Below are 27,154 nucleotides of genomic sequence, written 5' to 3' on the forward strand. Positions count from 1 at the left end.
AAGCAGATGCTAAGTAAAACAATAAAGCAGCTCCACTAATGACATGCATCAGCTCTGGATTGGGCACTGAGGATGTTCACTGAAGATAACAAGATTGACTGAAATCTGTAAAACTGGTAACAAGGAAATTCTGTACCTTTTCATGCACAAGCAACAGCACCATTGTGTTCTTAATACAGTGGTACAAACTCAGAGCCTTTTTGGTTTTTGTTTTTTTGTTTTGTTTTGCTAAAACTAAAACATAATGTCTCAAATTAAGCTGTGGCTCAATTTTACTTTATCAGCTTTCTCCACAGTCTCAGGGAAAGAATTTTTCCATGACACGTCACAACTTCCCATACCTCTCTTTTAACATACAAAGTCTCTACACTCCCCTCTACTTCAACACAGACACTTGAGGTATCCTAAGGCATCTTGTCAGGCCATCAATTGCATCTTCAGAAGGGTGTGGGCCTCCTCCATATTAAATCTGTCAGTCTTCTGCAGATTTCTCATACACTGCAGAGGGTCATGAGAAGCATTAAGTCACCTTTGCTCAAGGAACTCAGCCAAGCCCTTATTTGTCTGACCTTTACGGCTTTTAATGATTTAGTTTACTCCTTCCCCTACTTAGCTTTTCAGAATAATGCCTGGCAGGGAATGGGAGCAGCCTGGGTCCTGTCTTGTGTATCATTTGCTCCTCTGAGGCACTTTTCATTCTTTATGACAATCTAAGGGCTAGGAAGAAATGGAATATTCTAAGAAGGAAATATAGAATGGGAACAAATTCACACACAGAACAGAAAGTAAAGTTTTGGGAGCCTGAATGAATCCTCTGTTTTATTCAGGACAAGACAGCCAGCTCTGCAAACTGTCTGAAGCACTATAAATCTGCCCATACGACTGTTTTATGTTTTCAAGAATGATGCAATAGCTACACTTTTGTTGTGACCTGCTTGGTAAAATGACAGAATTACTGAATGAAAAATTATTGGGTTAAGAAACCCAAAACTTCCATGAACGAATGTGGTGAATGAGAAAATGGTCAGGGAAAAAAAAAAAAAAAAAAAAAAAGACTCCTACAAAAATTCTTCCAGAGACCTAAAAATGCCTAGGGTCAAAAAATCACATTAAAAGAAAGATGACAGCTCATAGTAACAGGAGCAGACATTTCCCACCTTTAAGGAAGATACTGGTAGTGATAAGAAAATGGAGTAGGTTGAAGTGTTAAACAACAAGGATATCTAAGGGTTTCTGACTTTTTTTCCATGAAGGTTGCTTTTCCTAGGCCATCAAAATCATGAAAAATATATTAATAATTAAAAAAAAGCACAACACTACAACATCTTCACTAATGGAAGTATTAACATCAGCAAAGCTACTGCTTTTCCAAACAAAGGAAATGATTTCAGCAATTCAGATGCTGCTGCATAAGTGAGGTAGCTTCCTATTAAGCCCCTCAGAGTGCTCATTACTTGATGGAACAACAAGAGCTCATGCTCCAAAACATGTCAAAGCAATGAAACAACTTCCAGAAAAAGAGCCAGGGGCCGGTTGCTCCAGACCTAATCCTTTGCTGTGTTTGGCAGTATAGCCCAGCTACCTCTGGGTGTTAGAAGATGGGGATTATGTGATGCAGTCAGTCCACCCTACTGCAGAAAGTCTGATGCCTTTGCAGCTCCCTGGGCTCCCTGCATGAAAACCAGTGCTGCAGAGCCTGTGAGGGGCACATCAGCTTTCAGAGCAGCCAGCACTTGTAAACCTTTACAAAAGCACCAGCTCCTTCTCCCTGCTGAGTTTCCTGGTTACCACTGTCCTTATTTAACAAGTACCTAGCTGAGGGAAGAACAGAGAAACCACAACATACCAGCAACTATCACAGAGGCAGAATCCAGACAGAAATACAAAATAACTCTCTTCTACTGAGAGAAGTCCTCACTGAACCACATTGGACTGACTCCACTGTTGCCTTTTAGGACAATAGGAGCTTTTGTTTCCTTCTTCTAAAAAACAAACTTTTTTTGGCTTCACGGTTCTTTTGTACAAATAGCTAGCTTGATTGGGAGGAAAGCCTTCTGTCCACACTTAGAAAAATAACAGTCTTGAAGTATGTTCCACCTCATGTGTCTTCTGCTACCTTCACAGTACTGTTCTCCCAATATATATCTCTGTATCATACAGCATGCTGTATCATACAGCATGGCAAACTCCAGAAAAATTGACCAAACACTAACCCCATTACAGTATCTTATCTATATCACTGTTTCTTAAATGCCAACGTAATAGACCTCTCAAAATACCTTAGACAAACAAAAATCTTCAACTTGTACCAGGTTTTTTGGCTTGATTGCCTTTTGTGAGTTAAGTTACTGTCAGTGTTCACTGAACTGAATTTTTCCATAAACATGAATGCATGCTTTGATTAAATTTACAGCAAGGTTAACGTTGATTTGTGCATTCAAATTTAAATAGACAACTAGATTTTAAAAACTCAGAAGCCCAAAATCTTAGGAGCCTCGTGAGCTAATTAAGTCATGCCTGTTTCTTATCAACTAAAGCAATTTCACTGACATTATCTGAAAGTAGTGTTTGTATTTAGATCTATTAATGAGGGCAGAAGATAGAGTGATCAAAAGGAAAACATGACGTAAGAGTTCATGCTTTGCACGGCATGTTACTAAGAGCTTATAAAAATGAATGGACTTCAAATGTCCACACTTACTTAGCTTGTCCTGTGATAATGTGTTGTTTTTTTTTTCCAAAGTAATTTCCATACCTGTCATCTCATTTCTGCTGAAATTGCCATATCATGAAATACAGCAGTGGTCACATCCATCTTTTTGGAAAATGTGTTATTTCAAATAACCTTTAAAGTTTAATGCTCAAAGTAAATAAATAACTAAATAGATACAGTTAACCCAATATTCAGTTTGTAAAAGTTAGCTTTCAAAACCAATATCAGTTTTCTGGGAAAAGACTGGTGATTTTGAATGCCCCAATCCAACAGCTCTATCTACCATGACTGAGGTGCATGCAAAGAAGGATAATGACAGCTGTCTGTGATATTAGGTAGCTCAGTCAATGCAGGGATTGTGCATGCCTGGGAGCTATAGTTTAGAGACCATAAGAATACATGCAGTATTGTAATTTTAATACTTGCTCCTGATTCTCCACCTGGCTTATAAAACAGAATGCCAGGGTTTACTTTACAGTGGTTATACAACTACACAGCGTGCAAGGCATTGGCAAATCAAGTCCTCAGCTAGCAAAAAACAAGAAGCCCTAAGCAATGTGTTTTCCAGGACTGAATAAACTCAGACCTATGGCAACAGGTCTGGCCACATCAATGTTTGTCCAGAGAGAACGTTCCTGAGGAACTTCTTGAGTGCAGCATTCAGTTGAAAGAATAATGAATGCTTTCATCGAGCAGCCCGTACCCATTATTGCGAAAGCTGAACATTATCAGTCCTGCCATAAGAGGGTAAGGCAGAACAATAAGTGATCCTGTTCCACTGTTTGAGTTTATGATTTGCAACCAGAACAAAATGTGACTGTAACTCTCTCTCAGCTGAAACTGGGGGAATAAACGAACTAAACAAGCTATGCATGCCTTGAGTTCAAGGCTCCACAAAACAACCCAAAACAACTTTCTCCACCTGAGCACCCACTTGAAAAACAACCTAAGCATACACAAAGGAAAAAAATGCACTAATATAAATACACTGATTGCACAGTCTGTGAAGTTTCCTGGACTGGTCTTTCCACTAATTCCAGCACAGCTGAAATATGGTATGAGTTAAGCAAGTGATAAAATGCAGTTTACTGAAATTTAAGCAACTGTAATCTGGATTCTAGGAAAATAATCTGCCATGCCAAAGCCAAACTGCTTATTCATCCTTTCCTATCAAGGGAACCACTCAATGGCTGTGGCTATTATACAAGAAAGCTAGTTTCTCTCTTCACCGTATTATGTCCTTTAATTGATCCCCTAAAGCATTCTAACTGCAAACAAATATATAAGTATATATTTTTTCTATCATTGTCTTGGTACCTATTCCAACTTTTAACCCACAGTTCAAGAGTCTGCAGCCCTTATGACTTTAGCACATTTTAATGGACCTACAAGACAGGAAAACATTATTAGTCACTCATTACTGCAAGCTATAGCTAACCTCTACATGCAAGTGACAAAAAAAAAAAAAAAAAAAAAAAAACAACACACTTACCAGGCAACCGGTAATAACACCAATAACACCAGAACATGTATACAAAATAAAGGAACAACAACAACAAAAAAGAGATATTGGAGGTTAGAGACTTTAGTACTTCACACAGATCTCTACAGCCAGCAGCAGCAATGTAGATGGCACGTGCTACAGACATGAATTTGTGTCTAGTGGTTGATCTAATTGTCCAAAAACAGATGATGTTGGGTCTATGACAGACCAACTAATTGAGCTGGCTGCAGAAAGAGAAGCATTTGTTTCATGTGCTTAACTTTGCAATCATAAGAAAAGGAAGAAAAGTAAAGAAGGTGAGGAAAGATGCTGGACTTGAAGATTCTTGGCGAAGGCAAGAAGAAAGCTACAAATAATAACTATTTGTAAGCTGTTATTGGGCTTGGGGTTTGTGAGAGGGGAAAATAAATGGAACTCTGATGTTCATTACAAAAAGATAAATTATAAGCTATGTTCAGCTGGATGGTAATTTATGTGGCACTTCCAGAAAACACCTTAAGAAATATAGAAATATCCAGCAGATGTAAACTAAAACCATCTTGTTTAAAATGTTGAACAAGGCGTATTTAATCTTATTACACCATACTAGGAACACAAAATTAAGAAAAAAGGACAAGCCATCAACGAGATCTACTGACATGATACATGATCCCATTATACAAAAGGAAAATTTATTTTAAGATATAACATATTATTCTCTAAAACTTTGCCCAACTGAAGTGTTTTAACTCAAGACTGTTTACTTCAGCAGTCACATTTTCTTGATAAAAAATATTTTGTAAAAGTAAAATACATATTGGGTCAGTATTTTTCACCTAGTGTTGCTTAAAATCTATCAATTGGACCTGATTCCCTGAGAGAAATGGACTCAATACTGCTGTATCAAAGATCCAGTTTAGGGGAAAAAGGGTGCATTTATCCTGGTGACATGCAAGAGACTGCCATATGGAGTCTGTGACATGGAGGAGAAATGACATTAACTTTCCTTCAGAGTATGAAAATGCATTTAAATGGACAAAGAGAACTAGCAGTATATCACCATGAATACCCAGATACAAAATGAAAAAATTGAGACTCAAAATAGATGCATTGACAGAGAAGGATAGATTTTGAGTAGCACAGCTCTCTTCCTTTAGTTCACATATAATGTGGGAAATGAATCAAATTCATCTGATTTAAAAATCTTTTGAGGTAATAAACCTGCACCAGTGGAAAGCAACTGCATATTTGAAATGCTTGGCTTATCAATTAAGCCACATTAAGAGCAAAACAAGATTGGGGGGATAGAAATTACACAAATACTTATGAATAAGATGAGTAAAAAACAAAACATTTTTTTTTTAATCTTCAAAGACAGAGTATTTAAATACACCAAAGCAAGCAGGCATTGCCCAGGGAACTCTGCATCACATTACAAGAGCAGAGCAGGTCACAAGAAGGTTTCTGGTTTCTTCGTAGTTCCAATTAAAGACACTGAAAAAAAACAACAAGCACAACACGCTCATCCTTACAGCAATACTGACTGACATTCACTGCCTGTGCTAAGGCAAACATTATTTTTAACTAAGGGCTGAGTTTCAGCTGACAAGTTTACCCCTGAATAGCCACACAATTTTCTGCACAGCTGAACAGGGGAATAACGAGGTGGGAAATGCCATTCATCTTGAAACACCACTCTAAGAATGGGATAGCCCAGCTGAACAAAAGTCTAAGTCTCTATGTTCAAGGGTGAACAGCATCTATGAGACAAGTCATAGATAAGCCACAAAATATCCTGAGTCAGAAGAGACCCACAAGGATCATCACATCCAACTACTGGCTCCACACAGGGCTATCTAAAAATTAAACCACACATCTAGGCACTCATTGACAAAAAGATACCAAATTCTGAAAGCAAAACAGTTATTTTCATACTCTTAAAAAAAAAAAAAAAGAAATAAACAAACCCTGTTGTGAACTGCTTATATTTTTCAAGGGCAAAAATTGTAGTTACACTATATTTCAACACCCACTGCAGATAAAAGGCAGGACACACTGTATTCAGTTTTCAGTCAAAAGATGGCATCCAGAACAAACATTGGACACCTCTAGATGTATATACCCGCCCTCTTTTTAAAATCCAGACCTCTCAAAAGTATGTCATGTTGTACTAACCATGAGAAAGATTGCTTACTTTTTAAAAGCCCGGGCAAGTTGTTCCCCAATCCCCTAACACACATGCGCATATGTACCCAACTCCATGCATGAGTTCCACTGAAATCTGTATAACTACAGTCAAAACAAAGCTAAGCATATGCATGTAGTCACATGTAGAACTGGTATCTGACATTAGGAAAGATTTTTGCCCCTAATACTAGATTTCGGCAAACATTTATTATTTTGCAGATGACTCCTGTGCTTAGCACTTCATCTTGCATGTTTCCTCTAATGCCCACAAAAACTTTCAGCTTTCCCTGTTTTCAGCATGCAGTTATAAATTTCCAATTCACAAATCTGAAGCATTTTAAAACTGCAGAGAGCATGGCATTAACTCCTATTTCACTTAACATCAAAATAAAGGGATACTGCTCTAGCTTTACCAAACTGGGAAAAGGACATAGAGTAAAAGCAGCCTGGGTCAAGCAGCTGGAACAACGAAATCACAGCCAAGCTTCTTGGTTATAAAACTAGAGAGACAGTATTTCTCTGCCCATCTTAAAATTTCCCTAACATACTTTACATTAGACCTACAAATATGTGTTCTTATCATATCTGATCCACAAATCTTTTTTACCTTTATCTACAAAGTTGGACTTTTTAGATCTACTTAACATTGTATCTAAACACTGACCTAAAAGAAGGCAGAATCCATTCTGAGAGACACTCAAGGACACTGCAACAATTTTGATTCACCTTTTGAAAGTGAAATGAACCACAAACCACGGACAAAGTCTTTCCACAGGCAAAGCATAGAAGGACTTACCTGTTTGTTGTGTTCTTTTCGGGTATGTCTTACTGCGACTTCTTTCAATACACTGGTCAGGCCGCGGGAGCTGAACAGAAGGATCTCTGGTCATTTGCAGAGACATCCTGCCACTTGAAAACACAACAAAATCAACTGTGTAAACACTTGGGGAAATGCTCTAAGAAACAGAGCATCTTTAGGTTGAAAAAAAATGCATGGTGTTCAGACAGCGCATTTTGATAGTTATTCCTTTCTCATTTGCAGCTCTGATACACCTGCAGAGAGTAACACTACCCTGCCTGGAACTCACTTTTGTTTTGAATCATTCAGTGGCAGAATCATCAACAGTTTGTGCCAATCTCTTCTACAAAAGGCATTTACTAGAGGATCTAAGCAAACAAAAAGATGCCAGCTTACTAGGAAGAGGCTAAGATAGTTTGACCTTTTGTAACATCTTATCTCCAAACATATGACATTCTCATGTAAGTAATCAAATAAATAATAATTTGCTTAGATCCTGAATTCCCTCTCTAAGTTTTTATCTCAGGAGAACACACAGTTAACATTGCTCAGTTTCAGTCAGTAAGGGGCTACTGGCTCTGCCACGGTGGAAGGCCAGTAAAAGGGGTATGGAGAACCCAGTGCAAAAGCAAAGTGTAATACAAAACCTTATTACCTCTTAAAGTAAGGCTCTTCCTCGATGCATGATTTTTTTAAGAAATTAAATGTATTATTTTATGCTCATTCTAATGCCTATCTCCATGTGATTAAGCAGAATAAGGTGTTCATAACAAAATTTTCAAACAAACACCATATTCCTCTGCAGAACTCTATGCTTGCTACTGGAAACTTACAACATAAAGAAAGTGACAGCATTAACTCCCAGTTGCTGTAACACCTGCAGTTCCATGACTTAGAAGTCATCAGGTATCATGCTAGCAAGTGCCAAGCAATTATACAGGTGTTATGGATGTAGATTTCCTGAGCTATGTGAATGTACTCCACTAGGATGACTGCATTTTCACCAAGAGCCCCACAGGAATAGTCAGCACTGCAGAATTATGATCTTCTCAACAGTTGTAAAAGGATTAAAGGACAAAAAAAATAATCTAACATTACATCAAAATAATAGTGCTTTTTGATATTTAGTTTCAAGGGTGTTTTTTTCCTCCCAAGTTAGCCATAAAACACTTCCTCTCCAATTTTCAGTTTTGCAACCACACCAATCTCCCAAATTCCAGAAACAGTTTTAACTAAATCTCCAGGGACAACATCTACTGCTCACACTAACATCTCCACATATTAAACAAAATATTTGATCTTTAGATGTTTTTTTTTTGTGTGTTTTTGTTTTTTTGTTGTTGTTGTTTTTTTTTGAAAGCTGTCTGTCTTATGGTCCCCATAAATACACCACCCAACCCAATGATGGAACTTTCCTACAAAAGACAAACAGGGAAGAAAATCAGTGTAAAGAAAATATTCTCAAAGCACATACAAAATGGTATTATTGCCACTCTGAATTCCAGAAAGAGATAATCTGTTAAGCTCCAATTGGTTATAATTTTTTTAAAGGGATTTTTTTTTTAATAGGGAATTTTTTTAAAAGCGAAAAAAGGTACTCCTTTTCCAAAAGGTTCCATAGGTACTCTTGGTACTGGGCAGAGGTGAGGCTGACTGGCCTGTGGTTCCATAGGTACCAAGAGTACCTATGGAACCTTGGTACTCTTGGTACCTTGGTTCCATAGGTACTCTTGGTACCTATGGAACCACAGGCCAGTCAGCCTCACCTCTGCCCAGTAGACTGATGGAGCAGATCCTCCTGGAAGCTATGCTAAGGCACTTGATAAACAAAGAGTTGACTAGTGACAGCCAACATGGCTTCACCAAGGGCAAATTGTGCCTGATTAATCTGGTGGCCCTCTACAATAGACTTAAGCACCAATGGATAAGGGAAAAGAAACTATTACTGTCTCCCTTGACTTATGCAGAGTACTTGATACTGTCCCACACAACATTCTTGTACGTAAAACGGAGAAACATGGATTTGACAGATGGACCACTTGATGGATAAGCAATTGGCTGGATGGTCATACTCAAAGAGGTGCAGTCAACAGCTCAATGTCCAGGTAGATACCAGTGATGACTGGTGTCCCTCAAGGGTAAATACTGGGACCAGCGCTGTTTATCATCTTTGTTGGTGACATGGACAGTGGGATTGAGTGCACCCTCAGCACATTTCCCTATGACCCCAATGTGTGTGGTGCAGTTGACATGCTGCAGAGAAGGAATGCCATCCAGAGGGACCTGGGCAGGCTTGAGAGGTTGCCCTGTGTTAACCTCAAGAATTTCACAAAGGCCAAGTGTGTCCTGCACCTAGGCTGGGACAATTCCAAGCACAAAAAGAAGAGCAATGTGCACTTGCAGCCCAGAAAGCCAACTATATCCCGGGATGCACCAAAAGAAACATAGCTAGCAGGTAGAAAGAGGTGATACTTCCCCTCTACTCCACTCTTGTGAGACCCCACCTAGAGTGCTGCGTCCAGCTCTGGGGCACCCAACAGAAGAAGGACATGGGCCTTCTGGAGCAGGTCCACAGGAGAGCCTCAAAGATCATCAGAGGGCTGGAACACCTCTCTTATGAAGACAGGATGAGAAAGTTGGAGTTGTTCAGACTAGATAAGAAAAGGCTCTGGGAAATTTTATAATAGCCATCCAATACTTAAAGGGAACCTACAGGAAGGCTGTGGAGGGACTCTTGGTCAGGAATTGTAGTGAAAGGACAAGAGGTAACAGATTTAAGCTAAAAGAGGGTAAGTTTAGAATAGACATAAGGAATAAACTCTTTACTTAGTGTGTGGTGAGAACAGGTTGCCCAAAGCGGTTGTGGATTCCCCATCCCTGGATGTGTTCAAGGCCAGGCTGGATGGGACTTTAAGCAACCTGGTCTAGTGGAAGGTGTCCCTGCCCATGGCAGTGGGGCTGGAACAGTACGGTCTTCCAACCCAAACCGTGCTATGATTCTGTGATCACTATTTATCACTAGCTCTGTGTAATCAATGTGGTGTAAATAGGTGTCACAATCCACATTTACTAGAGCATCCACTCAGGTCAAAGGAAAGTCAAACACTGCAGCAAAACAGGGAACACTTCATACTAGATGGGAAACATATACTTTAAAATGTTCTAGAAAAAATTATCATTATAAACATAGTTGTCAGTAATAATTACCATTTCAGAACTGCAATCCATAGCAATGGAACCAATAAGTTCCCTCCTTGGAACTAATTAAAAATATAAAATAAGAAAAAAAAAATAAAAGATGTACAATGGCCAAGAAGAGGAACTTAGACATACCACTGACAGGAATAAGTCAAACGTAGTTAACTGCTTCACAGCATTTTAAAATTCAGAGGAATATCCTGGAAGATACAAAGTTTTCACTTTCCACAGCACACTGCCCTGCTCCAATCTGCCAAAATGGTACAAGAGGGTAAACTCCTGCTCTCATCCTTGGTATTCTGGCAGGAATTAAGCAGACTCCTATCCAGCTTCACTGATGGAGCTTTGAAGGTCAGGGTCAAACTAGAAACCCCAAAGGCAGTAAAATCACCTAAAAAAAGGAGAAGCTGGATCATGTCAGACAACACAACAACCTAAATAATTTGGGTTATGATGAAATATGTTAGAGAAGATAGAACAGAAGCACACCAGTGGCCCTGACTGGAGACAGTCCAGAATCAGTCACATGAGCTCAGGCTCAGCACTGGCATAGTCATTTCCCCACCAGCAACACCTTCCCTACAATCAAGATATTAAATCTAAGAGTAACAGAGAGATGGCTCTGAATTCTTATTGACTGAGGACAAGTGTAATGGTGTTACCATTACACACTGTTCTTAGTAGCTACCACAGCTACTAACTCCAGTCCAGGAGCTGACAGATTCAGTGAGGGGGATGGTTTTCTTGTTTTCAGAAAAATCGTCCCAGGAAGCAGTAACAAAGAGCTGCCTAACAAATAATGATCATCACTCTTACCCATGATGATCCATGTATTTCATGAGTGATGGTGGAAATATAGACAGGAAAGACAGACAGACAAGCCAAAAATAAACCTAAACAAACCTGCTGTATTTGCAGGTTGTGAAAAACACCTCTAGAATTTATCATTATAGCAAATAGAGCCTTTTCAGCCAGCAGCTTCAAAATAACTGCAGAAGATGAAAAACTACCTTTATTCCTAATTGACCCACAGGAAAAATGAAAATGGGAAAAGAAAGGGGACTGGCTTCCAGATATGATTTTGATTTGCTGCCCTCAATCCTTCCTTTCAGGTTTACTGAATTCCAGACCCTAAAGCAATTCTAAAAATTAGTTATAAATTACATGGCTCAAAATTGCTCAGCCAATGTGACAGAACTAAATTTAAAGCAGTGGTCTCCAATTGCCAAATCCAGTGCCTACAAAGACTTTGTTATTTCAACAGGCTTAAGAATATAAAACTCAAGAAAAACTATTGGGTTTCTTACATATTGCATTTTTTCAATATCCTACAATTTTCTAGTCTTTTGTGTCCCTGCAGATAGAGCGTCTTAAACGCACATTGCTTACCGCTTCTGCCACTGTACCACCATATTAACTACCTTCTATGTCATACTACCTGCTTGGTTAACTCCAGCTGAAATTAAGAGTAAGTACTCCCTATATATCCTTACCCTGGAGGATACTGCTTCTTTCAAGGTTTGTGGCCTTGAAAGCTTATCCAATTTTTCCCAGCCACTCCAGCTAGAAAAGATATGCCCATCTCCCTTGAGATCTGCCCTTATTTATGTTCTTAAATCAACAACACTATATCAACTCTGCTGCTTCAAGATTAAATATAACCATCCAGATCAAGAGCCCTTGCAGGAGCTCAACTGCTAGTTTACTGCAGCTGTAAAGAAGGACTGCACAGCTACAGATTTTCTACACTTTTCTGCATCCATTATCTAATTCCTAGAATAAAGGCAGCAGCCAACGTGTCTCCCCATTTTGGTATTTCTCAGTTGTCAGGAAAAAAAAAAAATTAGGGCACAAACATAATTTCATAACTTCTAACGATATTTTGACTTTAAGCTTTGCCAGGGTTACTCTCACCTTCAGTATGAGCTCCAGCAGGCTCTAGCCAGCTCTGGGAATCAGAAGTAACTTTCAAATGTGTCCCCAAATAGTCTGGTAAAGTGGCCCTCATTCTTGCTTCATGAACAAAACTGCACTGACTCATTGTCTGGGTGAGGTTTTTCTTACATTGGAAGAGAAGAGGAGAAGGTAATAACTGAAAAGAAATTTAAACAATTAAATAAATTTACCTGTATCGATGTTTATAACCTATGGATCCAAACTTGCTGAATTTTCTTGACAGAGAGCTTGATTCATTCTCTGGCACTCTATGCAGTTCAAAAAAATAAAACAGAGTGAGTTGTACAAGTAGGTTTCAGCCCTCCTTTCCAAGGAAAGGAAAGAGAAACACAACCTCTGAATTCCAGAGAAGAAATTTTCTACTTGTTCCTCTTCATCCCCACCACCAGACAGACTTTTGTGGAGTTGATAGTTCCACAAAGCAACATGTTTATGCCCTCCTCTTTTGATTATGTATCTATTTATTTCAAAGTCTACTGTAAAGCCTTTTGCTTAATATTTCACAGGAGCAGGCAAAACCATCATGCCACAGTAATGAGACTGTGGCAGGAATTCTGAGCCCACACATTCACAGCATTGCTAAAGCCAACACCAAGCATCCCTTCCTAGCCACAGGCCCTTGCACATTTTTGCTAGTGTTTTTGCAACAGTAGAAGAAAGTGTTTTGAGACCAGTTATACCAGAAACATTTTATACTCTTTGTCAGCAAAACATTATGGAATTTAAGGGAGCTCTTCTCTCAAAAACAAAAAATTCTGTGCACTGTAAAGAATCCTACTCAAAAATCATAGAAAATAGTTGTATGTGAAAACAAAAAGCTGCAACTCAATGTTACTACAGAGAATTTAGTGCTTAAATATGTACACGTGTATATAACAGCTAAAATCCTGCTCTATACATATGTGGATACTTCAGTTTAAACCTACTTTGTACAACTTGAAATACTGTATGAAAAAAAAAATCTAAGACAAAATAAACCACTGAATTACCTGAAGATTTCTAAATGTTTGTTTTATATCATCAAAAGAAAACAGAAGGCATCAGCTTTTATGAACATTCTATAATCAGGACGCAAAATGTTTTGCCAGGCAGGAAGCCTTATTCAACGTTGTCTCTCTCCTTTTCGTTGAAAAGCCACAACTACAGCATCACTCACCTGAAAAATGTATGATGTTCTACACAGCATTTCCAGAGATGTTTGCAGGTGATCTTATCACGTGCTTCAAAAAAGAAGGAAGTTTCATTGCACTGAAGACAAAAGGAAACAAATTAATATTGATATGAGGGATTTTGCGAGTGAAATGAGAACACAAGAACTTGCCATCTCATATAAATGCACATAAGAAAAGACATAAATATGAATCAAATCAGGTTATATAATTCTCTACAATTGTTCATTTAAAATAGTTCTTTTTGGTTTCTCATCGGCTGAAAGTAATTATTTAAGGAATTGATTCCTTAGATATAAAAAACAGAACAGCAAGATGATTATTGAAACACTTCTGTTCCTTCTGGTTCATAGATGTCAGCTTTCTTCCTAACAAAAAAGCACAAAGGTTTTTCATACAGTTCCAATCTTTCCTGACTGCACCTCAAATGAAAAATATAATCTTCCTTAAGCTCTGCTTAGCAATATACACAAGGACAGGAATAAGTTAGGGAGAGAAACTCAGAATTTGTGAGAAGTACTATGGAGCAACAACACAGAAAAAATGCACAAGACATGCATGTAGAGAAGAAATGACAAAACCGGATATCAAAAAGATGAGACAAAGGAAAGGCAAAGAAACAAGAACTAGCTAACTTTAACATGATTCAAAATACTTGCAAAAAGGTCAAACGTTAAAAGTCATCAAACCACCTGCAAAGGCTACAGTTATGTGAAAGAAGGTGACTAAAAAGTATACACAAAGCTTAAAATCTGTTCACTGGTAGTTTGGCAGTCAGTGCAGTACACATGTGGAAACAATAAACCACAGGGAGAGATGAAAGAGAAGCCATACATACACAAGCTATAAAATGCTTCCAGTAGACATGAAGCAACAGACACATCACAGTGCTTGTTTCCAACAAGTTAAACATTCAGCAATGTTCACATAAAATACATTTCTATGTATCTGTCACTCAGCAAACTCAAGTGCTCCATTTCATATTTGTTTTTTGCACAACAAATTAGTAGTCCCATTGACTCCAGTGTGAATCCTCCGCATGGTACAGTACTGTCAGTAACAGTAACGCAACCAAGTACTAAAACCAGTCCTAAAATCAGCAGCCAGTTGTAAGAAATAGATGCTCCTGTGTCAGCTATACTTCTGCAGTGGCAGGCATACACAGGTAAAGGGCTCTGGTATTTTGAGCTGCAAGCAACTTGCTATTTGTGAACTAACTCAGTATGTTCTCCAGAACTGAAAATTCCACCTCTACCAAGAATATTTTTGTTAAAGGCTGTCAGGCAGCAATCACAAAAACACAAATGATGTGCTCAAATAGCCTTTCCTCCACCTTGAAACAAAAACAGTAAAAAGGACAGAACTTTCCACCTGTTGTTAGAATAACTAAGATTTCATTCCCTGAATAAAGTAGAAACTGGAGACATAAAGTTCATTTTCCCCCATGGATAATTTTAGTTATATTTTTCCACTGGAAGAGTTTAATGGCTGGTGGGAACAGTCCCATTAAATATCCAAGGAGTGAAAATTACCCTCTAGTTTTCTGTCAAAAACACATTTTCCTCTCCAGAGCATCACAGCGTGAAAGGGCAGTAAAGACATGCTGTCATCAAGAAAACCAGGATTTATCTCAGATTGCTATGCATAGCATAAAATGATTAAGTATTAGATTATTCCCATAAACGTATTCCCACAGTTGCTTAAAATACAATTTCAGGCTTGACAGGGATCTTAATCTCTCTACAGGATTCGTAAGTGGTTTAACTTGGAGCAAAAATAGGTTTAATTTATAAAATGTAAAACTAGACACCTGAAAATTTAGCTGTTTAGAAAAAAAAAAAAAAAAAAAAAAAAAAGTAACAGCAGGGTGAGGGGAGAAAGGGGGGGACACTTCCTGAAGAAGATTGCCAAAGAGAAATATCTATGCGAGAATTTTCAAGAATAACTACACTGCTCATGTCCCTTTGGTAAGTCTGGAGTCTACCCACTGAAAGATCATACTGCTCTTTTATGAAGGAATGTCAATGTCAATTATTTTACATACAGCAGAAACATGGTTGAAGATTTAATGATTTAATTTAGACTACAGTTTCTACATCAGACTATTACCTGGTATGTTTGCATTTAAACCCACACAACTGTAGCCACTTTTAAAGAATAATATCAGATCAGGGCTCTGGTATTGCAAAACCTTATGCAATAGGATGATTCATTTTAACTTCTGTTAGGAAAGAACTCTGACTCACATTTAATGTGCAGGATCTTGCTCTTTCTTCATTCACATCTGAATTCTACTTTCAGGCAAAGAATCTTGTGCTGCACTTGAATTAATTTAATTATACAAATCCAGGAGGAGAGAGTTCATGAGTTCAGGAAGGACAGGGACAGAGGTGTTTTTTTTTAGAATTTTTAAAATAAGGTATTTCTTCCATATCTTACTTGAATGCCACTGAAACTGAGGGAAAGATTCCCATCAAAGAAAAGGTTCTACCTGTCTATTTTTCCTTCAAAGTCAGAGTTTTAGGACTTTTCCGTATGTAAAACAAATGATACGTAACACTTCTAAATCAATCAGTGACTTAATGGGGGAAGGTATAGCTACATCATTACATGACTAAAAGATCTGACCAGCAAACGTCAGTGATTCCATCCTCTGTAGCATTATTTTTCAAGGGGAAGAAAGCTAATCTCAGCTGACAAGTAAAATACGTGATGATGAACTATGTGTTGAAACATCTATATCTAGTATGTGGCAATCATGAGCTGAAGAATCAAAGTAAGAAGCAGCCTAACCCTACAAACACAAATCATCTAAAAGGTAAGTTATGGAATTCAGATTTGGGCAATGAAACAACTGGTAAAAAAATTAAGGGAGGGTCCAAAAAGCTTTCTGATAACATGCTCAGGTTATCAGGAATCTGAAGGAAAAGCACATATCTGAAAACTAAATACTGCTTCATAATGGATGCTTATGATAACCCAAATAGCACAGTTATTTTTTCCTAAAAGGCAAGAAAGCCTAGAACATTCACCCCCAACATTTTTCTCAGCTAGTGAGAGCTAGTTTAGCGTGCTTTTTTTTTTTTTTTTCCCCTAATATATCCGATGCAGAAGAAACAAAGAACTATTGTAATTTTCCTAGTGATTTGCAGAAGATCACAATTCCAAACTCATTCTGCGTTGTCTGGGGCCTCACACACTACTCCCTGCTACTCACACTGTGGCTTTCAGAGAGCCATATGTGTTGATGATAAGGCATGATAAACCATCACAGCCCACTGCTTACAGGGCAGCCCTGGCTGTCTGTACATTCTGAAGTCCTCCCCTCCGCTTTGCACTCACTTCGGTGCCTGTCTCATCTTTCAGGGAAGCCGCTTGTGCTCACCAGACAAGCAGGAAAACACTTACATTTGTATGGTGATTTTTGATCATGTCTATGACTTGCTGAAGTGGCTGGTTGTTGAGATGTTTGATTACCTCCTGCTACTCCTGAGAACACAAGACGCTGAAATACTGCAAGGACATACACCGAACACTCCTCTCCTTTCAAATGCTTTAAAGGCTTGTCCTGCAGTCTCTCAAGCCAGCATCCTAGAGCTCATGCTGCCATAGCCTCACCACCATTTCTACCCATGGGAGGATGGATGGACAGAACAGCACAGGGGATGCCCATTGCTTGACTATACGACATGCTTAAGAAAGGATTCCCAAATGTGCAGCCAGGGCCCTTCACTGCTTTATGACTGCCTCTGCAGTCAGCTAGGAGACTGGCTTGGCAGCACCTTTGAGACCTCCACAAAGCAGCTGGTGGTTGGTGCAGCACTCCACGATATTCCCACTTACTGAAAGCAAGTTGCTAATGCACTCAGAGGGAGCCAAGCCAGGGTTCATGTTGCTCTACCAACATTTGATAGGTTGCCACAAGTCAGTCCACAGATCAAAAACTTGTTGAAAAACCATGAGGCAGAGCAGGCTTTAGCTGCTGCAGCTTAGGGTATATACTGGTCAACACCTATCCAAGCTCAAGAAAAATAAATAAAACAAAAAACACCTCACAACAGGAGACATAAGGAGGTATCATGTCCCACTACAGAACATACTGCCAGTGCATATACATGCGATACACATGCATTCACACATAACAGAAATATTAAAGGTAGTTCTGAAGTTACTGCTTAGAAACATTATTTGTTTCCTATTTGTGCCACGTCAGGCATGCACCTGGATACTATCAATTGTTAACTTCAATGGGAAATATTTTGTCTTTATATATTTACATAACGCATACCAGTCATAGCTTACATAATGGACAATGTATTACCAGTTACATAAGACTGATCTTTAAGAAAAAAGATCAAGAATTAAAATTAATAATGCTCTGTCCGTTTGTAGGAAGCATATCAAGATTAAAACAAAGGTATCTATATTTTTTATTTTATAACAATTGAAATAAATACTAAATAGGAACTCAGAAAAAAACAAATTAATACCTTAATGTTAATGAATGTAGGCTTATCTAGGATTATTTTTTTTTTTAGTTCTTCTTCAAAATTGTTCACTACTGAAAATTTTTCTATCAAGATAAGTCAGTCTAACAATTTTTGACTCCAAAATGGTTAAAAAAAAAAAAGATCCAATCTACTAAAAAATACCATCCCTACATTAACATCACTGCACTTGCTCACCTCCAGCCTCCCTGACCACCATTTGCATCAGTGGGTGCAAATGATACAAAAGTATTTGTAATTCTTAAGCCATAGCAAAGTTCAAAATTCTACTTTTGTATCCAATGCAAATATATGCTAAACTGGACTTAAGAACAGGAGGAACAGCTCATCATCCCCTGTTAAATCTTCTCAAGAAACAGTAAGAGGAATAAATCAAATGAAAGTTCCTGCCTAGAATCTGTAACTCAAGGTGGAATATACAAGAAAGGATTTAACTGGACCACCTTATTAATGCAATTATTTTTCAGACTTCTAACATTTATGAAAAGCAAATAAGGAAGGACAAAAGGCAGGAAGAAAGGAACGAAGGAAAAAGTATACATGTATTTCCAGGGTTTTCCAAGACAATTTAAAAGAACACAATAATCTTGTATTTAGACAAGTTTCAGCCACCAGAATGGGGACTATTATGTGCTTTGGAACTGCCCTGAAATTCTTCTAGTAATCATCAGTGGTTCATATTGCTCCTGAAAACACTCTTTACCTACTGCACCTTATGAATTCAGCTGAGCATTTGACTAAGAAAGATTACAGAGGAAGACATGTCTTGAAAATGTGCAAATCATTTTTAATTGCACTGTTTGTGGGTTTGTTCTAACTTGAAGTAAACCAAATTTCAAAATCCCTCCAAACAAAAATTTCAGACTTCCAAAAGACCCTTCTCTTCAAACAAGAAATAATGAAAGCAAGTCTTTTGCACATTCAACACTTTCTGGTTTGGTGAAAGAGAAACATGAAAAGTTGCAAGGACAGAAACTTTGCATAAATTCTGGGAAGGGATGAAATCATTCACTTACATGTTCAGACACAGTGCAACCAAAGTAAAAGGCATTGTTACAGAAAATAGTATGGGGTTGCAGGGAACCCTACAGAAGTACTTGGTACCTACAGGCAAAAAAAGCTGCATGTCTCTAACTCCTGCACATTATTACATCTAAGTTCCCAGCCTATAAAACCAAACCATGTTCTTCTCTGTTTTGTTCACTTCCTTAGCTGAGAGAAACCTGAAAAGAAAGCTGTGTTCCTCACACAGAGGAAGAACAGAGAATGCTGCATTCCCATCCAACCACTCGTCTTTAAGCAGCACATCCTTTGGGATCAGGCCCTGTTTTGTTGCAGCAGGGGCCTTCCGCAGCCGCCTGTATTGCTGGATTATTTCTAGCAAGGTTGCTCAACAGACATCTATGCTACCAGGAATTATGCACAGGTATCAGATTTATGTCTTGATTTTCTTAAGGGAACCTGCACGAAAATACCCTTTCATCACCTTCAAAATTCTCTGCTATTGTTTGCAGTGTTCAGGGAACCCTCCTGTGCCACCCATACCAGAGAAAAGGTTCCTCGTTTCATGCTGTTACTTTGTGGGTTCACAGAAAGCCCACGTGATTCTGTCTCAGAATTCAAAGCACATGTCCAGTCAGGGGACAATAAAATATTGATTCAATGATTAACATTACTGAAAAAGAGTTTCTTTCACCTGGTCTGGGTCTCACCATCTCACATATCAGGGTAAGTCACTGATGGGCAAATACTAAGGGCAGTATTATGTTTATGAAGGGAGAACAGCAAGAGCTTTAGGGAGAAAAAATATAATACAGGCAAAGCAGTAAAAGATAAAATATCAATAGCCATGCTTGCACACAATAGCAACAGGTATGCAGGAAAAACACGCAGAATAAACAAGTTAAATAAACAAGAAATCAGGAAATGTCCTTATAGAAGATATCTGCAAAATTACAAGAGCCTACCCTACAAAACGGGAAAGGTGAAGCACCTTATTTTATCGTAAGAGAGTAAGTATAAATATCTCGTGCTCATTAAATCATCAAGTTTATGAAAAGTGAAACAAAGTAAACACAGTAAACTCAGCAGCAGCAGCCATAAATAATTCATTTTGACACAGGCACCCCACAGATGTATTTCTGAGACAGCCCATGGACATGGAGCTGTACATTTAGACTGGCATTTCTAAACCTATCAAGGAGATCAGGATATCCACTTCCACCCATTTAATGGGAAGCACTCGCTCCAAGTCTTCTGGTAGGTTTGAAAAAACACAGACAAATTTATTTGAAGGAATACCAAAGATGTTTCCATAAGAAACCCCATTCAGCGGAAGCACAACACTTCACAGGCACTAAAAGCATGAAAGGCTTCCTCTTGATGAACACATGCATGTACCCCAGAAAGGTGCCTGTCAATGTAAAACTAGCTAGTGTGTGGAAACAAGAGTGACAACCCATCCTTCACAGAGTTTTCACCATGATATGGAAAATGGAATTCACAGAAAGCACTCTGCATTAATAATATGCTGTTTTTACTGTGTGATGTTAATTCCTTTGCTATATGCCATAAAGATCCAACCAAAACACAGGAAAGCCTCCATTATTTCACCTTTCCCTAAATATCTTCTGGCATGCCTTCCAACGAGTTTCAGTAGACGGCATGCTTCCACCTATTTCCTATGGAGAGTGTTCCTCCTAAATGCCATTGCCTCTGAAGCTTTTCACTGATGTTTGGATTGTTTTTCTCTTTATGCAATTGTGCTCCTTGTCCCATACTTGTTAATAACTCATCCCTCCGAACATTTCTCCCTTCAAATTTTCTTAGACTCATATCCATTTTCAGTCTGTACTCAAAAAAATATATGTACTTAAAATTTCAAAACACGTCCTTGTAAGCCCACTGTGTTTACTTCATCAAACAGTAAAAGGAAAAAAAAAAAATGTTATCTTTCCACGGCAGGGAGACAAGAGTAGAAACAGCTCTCCAAATCTTCCTTTTGACTACTTATTGTGCCCTTTACCTCCTTCAAATTCTGGCAATATCTTCCTAGTAAATGAATTGCCTGGAAATGAGTTACACATTCCAGACTTGGTACACCACAGCTGTAACAAGTGAAGTATTAATGTCCTGTGCTGTGCAGTGATATCCCAGGATGCAGAACAAAGAGAAGTGGCATATTTGCTCTCTATCATATAATACAACCTGAAGTCCTATGGGGAAAAACAAAGCGATAGCATTTACTTCAAAACATGGAGGAATAAAAGGCATTTGTGAATAAAGTTTCAGGGAGTACTGGAACTTGTAGTCATATAAATAATCTGATCGTTTTTTCCTCCTCCGGGTGCAGAACACCAAAAATTGCTACAATTGGCTTTAATCCAGAGATTAAGACTACTGTTTACTTGTTCTAATCAATAATTTCTTTTTAAGTACCACCATCAGAACATTTACAAAAAGGAAGAGAAAGGTATTTCAGGGCCATTTTGGCATTTCCTTTACTAGCTAGGGTATGAAGCACTGTAGAAACACTTCAAATGAGTGTTAGTTGCAATGTAGATTATAATGATGGGCCACACCCTTGTACTTGCTGTTCGCTTAAACAGTTTCCTAAAAGTACCTGTCGAGACTTGAAATTACGAAGTGCTGTCAAAGTGTTTGTCTTAAAATCACAACAGCAAGTACTCACGAGCCATCAACATCCACAAACTAAACAACTTAAGCATATTTCCCAAAGGTCCCATTTTTTGTTTTTCAGCATGTTAAAAAAAAAAAAAAAAAAAAAAAAGAAAAAGAAAAAAGTATACATATGTGCCATCAAACAGATTGTACAGCATCACTACAGGGCAATCCACACAAAGTCAAACTAGGACCTGTTTGCACATGAACAGGCATTCACCCTGCAAGTGAAACACTGGGAAAAGTTTTCCCAACCTTCCTCCAGCCTTCAAATATCTTTCTGATTTCAACAAATGCATCATCAGAAATAGACTACTCATGGATCACCACACCAAGCCACTTATGAGTAACAAAAGCATAACCTGCCAGTATGTTTCCACAAGCACAAGAAATGTTATCCATAACAGAACCAGCACAACCAGTCATTAGTATGCTCACATTTCCCAGCATGTACTGAAGGCATCAAATGGCCTCACAAAAAAAAATCATGGATTAGACTAACAACCACTACAAAGATGAATGAACATGCATAGACAAAAGTATGCATAGACTATACTTCTTACAAAACTGTTTTGTCTATAAACTTTGTCTTGATATTCCAAGGAAGCCTACAAAGTATTTTCCAATAAAAATAAAAATTAACCTCAGCAGATTAAACTTATAATTCAACAAGATACCTAAAATCACAGACTGATTGCAATTATTTGCTTTATTACACTTCATAAGTTTCGGTACATCCTGAACACTTTCTCCTTCTCACTCACCAAGCTGCCTAAGTGACAAATATCCTCCTTCTTTTTTAACTGAATTAACCTAAAAACATCTTCTCTTGCTATCAGCTATCCTTGCTTCACTGGAACTAGCAATTTCTTTCTCTCAAATGGTATAACAGCACAATCACAATAAACTCTAAGAAATATGTTTCAAGAAACCTTGTGTAGCTGCTTCTGTCCTCAAGCTATTTTTGCCTTAAAGCTTCCTGCATTTTCCTTGCTCCAGGTTTTAATCGATTATACCTTTCCCCATAGATTCTGCCTTGTTTAAAAGCATTATGTAAAACCATAAACAAAGCACTGCAGAAGCAGTTTACTCAAAGCACATTTGAGAATCATGGAGGTTTATTATAAAATTCCAACTTCAGAAAGTTCTCTACCCCTGCCTGCAAAACATGAACTTTCTTCCTGATCTTTCTTTAACAAAAATGCAAGCACCATCAGGAACATATTACACTTAAAATTATTACACTTAATTTTCTGGCAATAATTATCAATACAGTTAATTTAACTTAGATGTTTTCTTGCAGTAATTTCAATAAAACTAATTAAACACTGGTAGATACAAGAAACTAGTGATTAATTAGATTTAAAATCACTTTTAATATTTTTTTTCTTATAGGCTTAAGTAAGAACTTACATCTTTTCCCAGGACTCTGAGTTCAAACTGTGTTTCCTTAAAATGAACTTTTGTAATTCTAGGCCTGTAATATTGGGGGAAAAAAAGACAGACAGTGAGACTAATTTCATAAATAATAAAACTTGAAGCTGTATGCATTTACATACAAAGACAAAAAAGGATTCACAGGTCAGATTATTTTTTTAGGTATGTACCAAATACCAATAGAAAATTAGCAGTACTTAAAGATACCAGCACGAGTATGTTAAATTGGAAATATTTTTTTCAATACTTGCATTATAAAAGAATTTTTTTTTTTAATGTATAATACATACACGGATTAGGAATTCCAACTATATATTTTTAATAATACAATTATACTTTCAAACTTATAGCACAAATCACGTATCTCTGTACAGTATCATTGTACAGATATAGCACAGAATACAGTTAAACTATACCTACCAGAAATATTTTCCTACTTGTTTTTTATTCTTGTAGACAACAACTCCTATGGGTGTTAATCCTAAAAAGTATTCAGATTTGTTTTCACCCTATAAAATAAAAGCATATGCCACTCAGTTATTTGCATTTGCAGTTGGTATCAGTGTAGCTGTGAGGTCTGGTGGAGGATGCCAGCATGGTGACTGGCTTGAACACACTGGTTTACACTCCCTGCAAACAGGAAAGTAGGACTTCATCTACCAAGAGTAACTCCTGTACAAAAACTTCTATGCACAGATGCAAAGAGGCAAGAAAGAGCAGGGGTGAGGGACTGTCGCTTTCCACATCCTATGGTGAAACACCAACAGCAAACAGGTAACTGCCATGTTGAGCTTCACACTTAGGCCCCTACTGCAGGGTGTTAGGGCAGGTCTAGGGCAGGTCTTTATCCCATGGTGCAAAGGGGAAGCAGAAACAGAACCAACAAGGAAGTCTTTCCTAGAACCTAACTACTACATTTTAACCCTTCCACCTTTATGAATAATCATCATTACCACGGCAATACCTTATGACACAGAAGGTGTTCAAAGGACTGAAAAACTTTTGCATGAGTTTGCAAGAAAGTCATCTCCAAAAACTAGCCCACCTGCCTGCTTGAGGGAATACTGAATAACCCTGCAAGCACTAAACCTGCAGAGCACAAACCACAAAAAATACCCACTGTGAGACTGAGTGACTGTAGAAAGTGCCCTCCTGTATGTGAGAAAGCTCAAGCACACCTCCATGAGCTCTGCTTCTGATCCTCAGTGAACTAACCACATAGGGCATGTTTGCTTTTAAGGTGACTAACCAAGCAGAAGACCTGTGGTTCTTTATGCACACTGCTCCATCCTAGAATGGGGGCTTTTGTTGCTACTGTAATACAAATAGTAAGAAATACTCATGGGTCAGTCTTGGGGATGAATGATGCACCCCTCATTACCCAGGCAGGAATCCCTTTGCACAGCATAAGCAAACTAAGGAGACAGAAAAAAAAAATCTAGACTCTGCTAATTTAACAAGGTTTTGTTGGGTCATGTCAAAGCCTGTTCCAGTAACTCCCCCAGCTTCCTATGGGTGGGAGGGGCACAGAGCATTGGATATGAATATGATCAAGCCACAGGGTACATTAAAAATACTTAATATTGTGGGCTACACAATTTTCAGCAGGAAATACATACTTAATCTTCTGGTATTATCTTGATTTCTTTATTTTCTTTCAAGTAATTTTACAGCGTTCTGACATCTGACTCTGAACTGTCTACTTTACAACTCCTCATTTGAAGTTCTGATTTTCATTTATTCAAAAAAAACCTGCCACAAGCACAATTATTCAAACAAGATAGGATGATGTTTCCACCAGGAGCACATAGCCTCCAGGTAATGACTTGGATCCAATCCCAACACACGTTGTTTTACAAAAGAAGTGGAGGCATTTGCTGAGGCAATATAGACAACCTACAGTGCTGCATGATACAGCAGAGAAAAAGCTGGAAACAAGCTCCATGTCTTTAGCAACACCATCACAATCAACATCAAAACAGGCCTGACATGCTGCTGATGCTATCCCCACATTATTTTTTGAAATAGTTTTGAAAAGTTAGCAGCACTCACTTCTGTTATTTACACAAGAATAATGAAAAAATTATTGTGTCAAAGACAAATGTTATAACCCTCTCTCATTTCTTCTGACACTTGCACTGATAACTTATTACTTATAGGAATTGTTTTTTTCCCCAGAGTAGAGACAATTGTCTTTTGTAGGTGTAATACACGCACAACCTTTCATCTGAAAACCATTAAGCTGATGCACATGTGAATGCCCCATTCAGTCTGTAAATAAGTCTTCCTTTGCTTTCCTTAATTAAGTACGCTATTTTCTTTCAGGTTATTCTGTGGTGATTAAATTGTATAAACACTCTCCCCCACAATAGTACATGAGATTTTTTGTGTTGCTATCAAGTTTAAAATAGTTAAACAATACTTACATAAACAGGATGGAGGTCCACTCCATACATTTCCAGGGATTTGGCTACCCCTAAGTAGTTTGCTTCTGCCTCAGCAGGAACTTGACCCCTGTAAAGAAAATTCTGCATAAGAACATTGCACTTCCAGTCAATGTATTAAAATAAGTCATATTGATAAATTCAGTTTGCTGGATGGGTATGCAACCCTTCCTGCCACTCGTTGGTACTGGCACTCTGCTTACGTACTGTAAGCTCTAAGGAAGACTGGACAGTACGCACAAACTTTTACTAAAGTCTCTGCTATATGATCCTATGACAGATGCATGCTATCAAATATAAAATATACATATACTGCAGTGGCTAATCTTTACCCTGCTGTCACAAACACACTTCAAACATTCTGTGCTTGGGTTTCAATATGCAAAATAGGTCTTTCAAATACCTACATGATTATTAATAAAGCAGGAGTGGAGTGACTGACTGGGGGACAATCTCCCCTCAGCTGTGCCAAAGCTACAAAGGGTTTCTGAAAGCAGGGTTCATGACTTCAGATAAAATATTCTTTTCTTTGTAAAATCTCGTCTACAGGAAGTCACACCAACTGGTAATACCCAAGCCTGCTACTGTGAAAACAAAGTTTAGAGTCTGTCAGAAGAGATTAGCAGTTTCAAAGATCCAGCTCGCCTTCCCATCTGCAAATATCAATTCATCATTCAAAAACTAATGTCAGCTGAATGCTGGTAAGAAACAATAGGGGAAATCTGGTGGAAGAAAAAAAAAAAAAGAAAGACTGGGCTATTAGGAACATATAAATACATTCAAAGTCTCCAAAAGTAAGCATATCCTCAGAATTTAATTGGTTCTTCCCTTAATAACTGCCATTGATACAAAAGCTAAAAATATGATAAAAAGAATGTGCAACCAAAACCAGTTTCTCTGGGCATAACCAACAGGAGCAAGGTACATGCAGTGCCATAGCTGTCTTGGAAAAATGTTTCCATGCTGGGCTCAAGATAAAGAAGCTCTTTCTAGATCTCTACATCACCAATCCATCCCTAAAATGTCTCTGGTAGACAAGACAACTGAGGATATGTTCTCAGCCCAGTCCAGCTTCAAAATTCATAACCAAATCATAGAATCATAAGGGTTGGAAAAAGACCTCCAAGGTCATCTGGTCCAACCATCCCCCTACCACCAATGTCACCCAATAAACCATGTCCCTAAGCACCATGTCCAACCTTTCCTTGAACAACCCCAGGGATGGTGACTCCACCACTTCCCTGGGCAACCCGTCCCAATGCCTGACTGCTCTTTCTGAGAAGAAATGTCTCCTCATTTCCAACCTGAACCTCCCCTGGCACAACTCGAGGCCATTCCCTCTAGTTCTATGGTCTCACTAGCACACAGAAGTCAATGCTAGCAGTGTTGAACCAGCAGTGTGTGTACACCTCGGTTTCACACTATTTTCTGATGCTTCTGAGACCTAACTGTGGCCAGCAGCAAAAGAGTATCAGAGAGGTCAATGAAAAACCATACAAAACACTATTTTTAAGGCAGCTCTCATTCTACAACCACAGTTTCCCTGGCTTCTGAATTTCCTTTTTAAGGCTACAAACTT

General features: G+C 38.2%; 1 protein-coding gene across 1 annotated transcript in view; it reads right to left on the reverse strand.

The window, feature by feature from the left end:
* EPB41L4A (erythrocyte membrane protein band 4.1 like 4A) overlaps positions 1–27,154 on the reverse strand; it is a 131,188-nt gene that overhangs the window by 33,317 nt on the left and 70,717 nt on the right. The window contains exons 7-12 of the mRNA XM_084305624.1: positions 25,558–25,645; positions 23,552–23,640; positions 23,108–23,171; positions 13,493–13,584; positions 12,507–12,584; positions 7,180–7,292 (exon numbers count right to left, since the gene is read on the reverse strand). Coding sequence (XP_084161750.1) covers positions 7,180–7,292; positions 12,507–12,584; positions 13,493–13,584; positions 23,108–23,171; positions 23,552–23,640; positions 25,558–25,645 — 524 coding nt within the window. The remainder of the gene's footprint in view (positions 1–7,179; positions 7,293–12,506; positions 12,585–13,492; positions 13,585–23,107; positions 23,172–23,551; positions 23,641–25,557; positions 25,646–27,154) is intronic.

The sequence above is a fragment of the Netta rufina genome (assembly GCF_964035555.1).
Source record: "Netta rufina genome assembly, chromosome: Z".
NCBI classification, from domain to species: domain Eukaryota; kingdom Metazoa; phylum Chordata; class Aves; order Anseriformes; family Anatidae; genus Netta; species Netta rufina.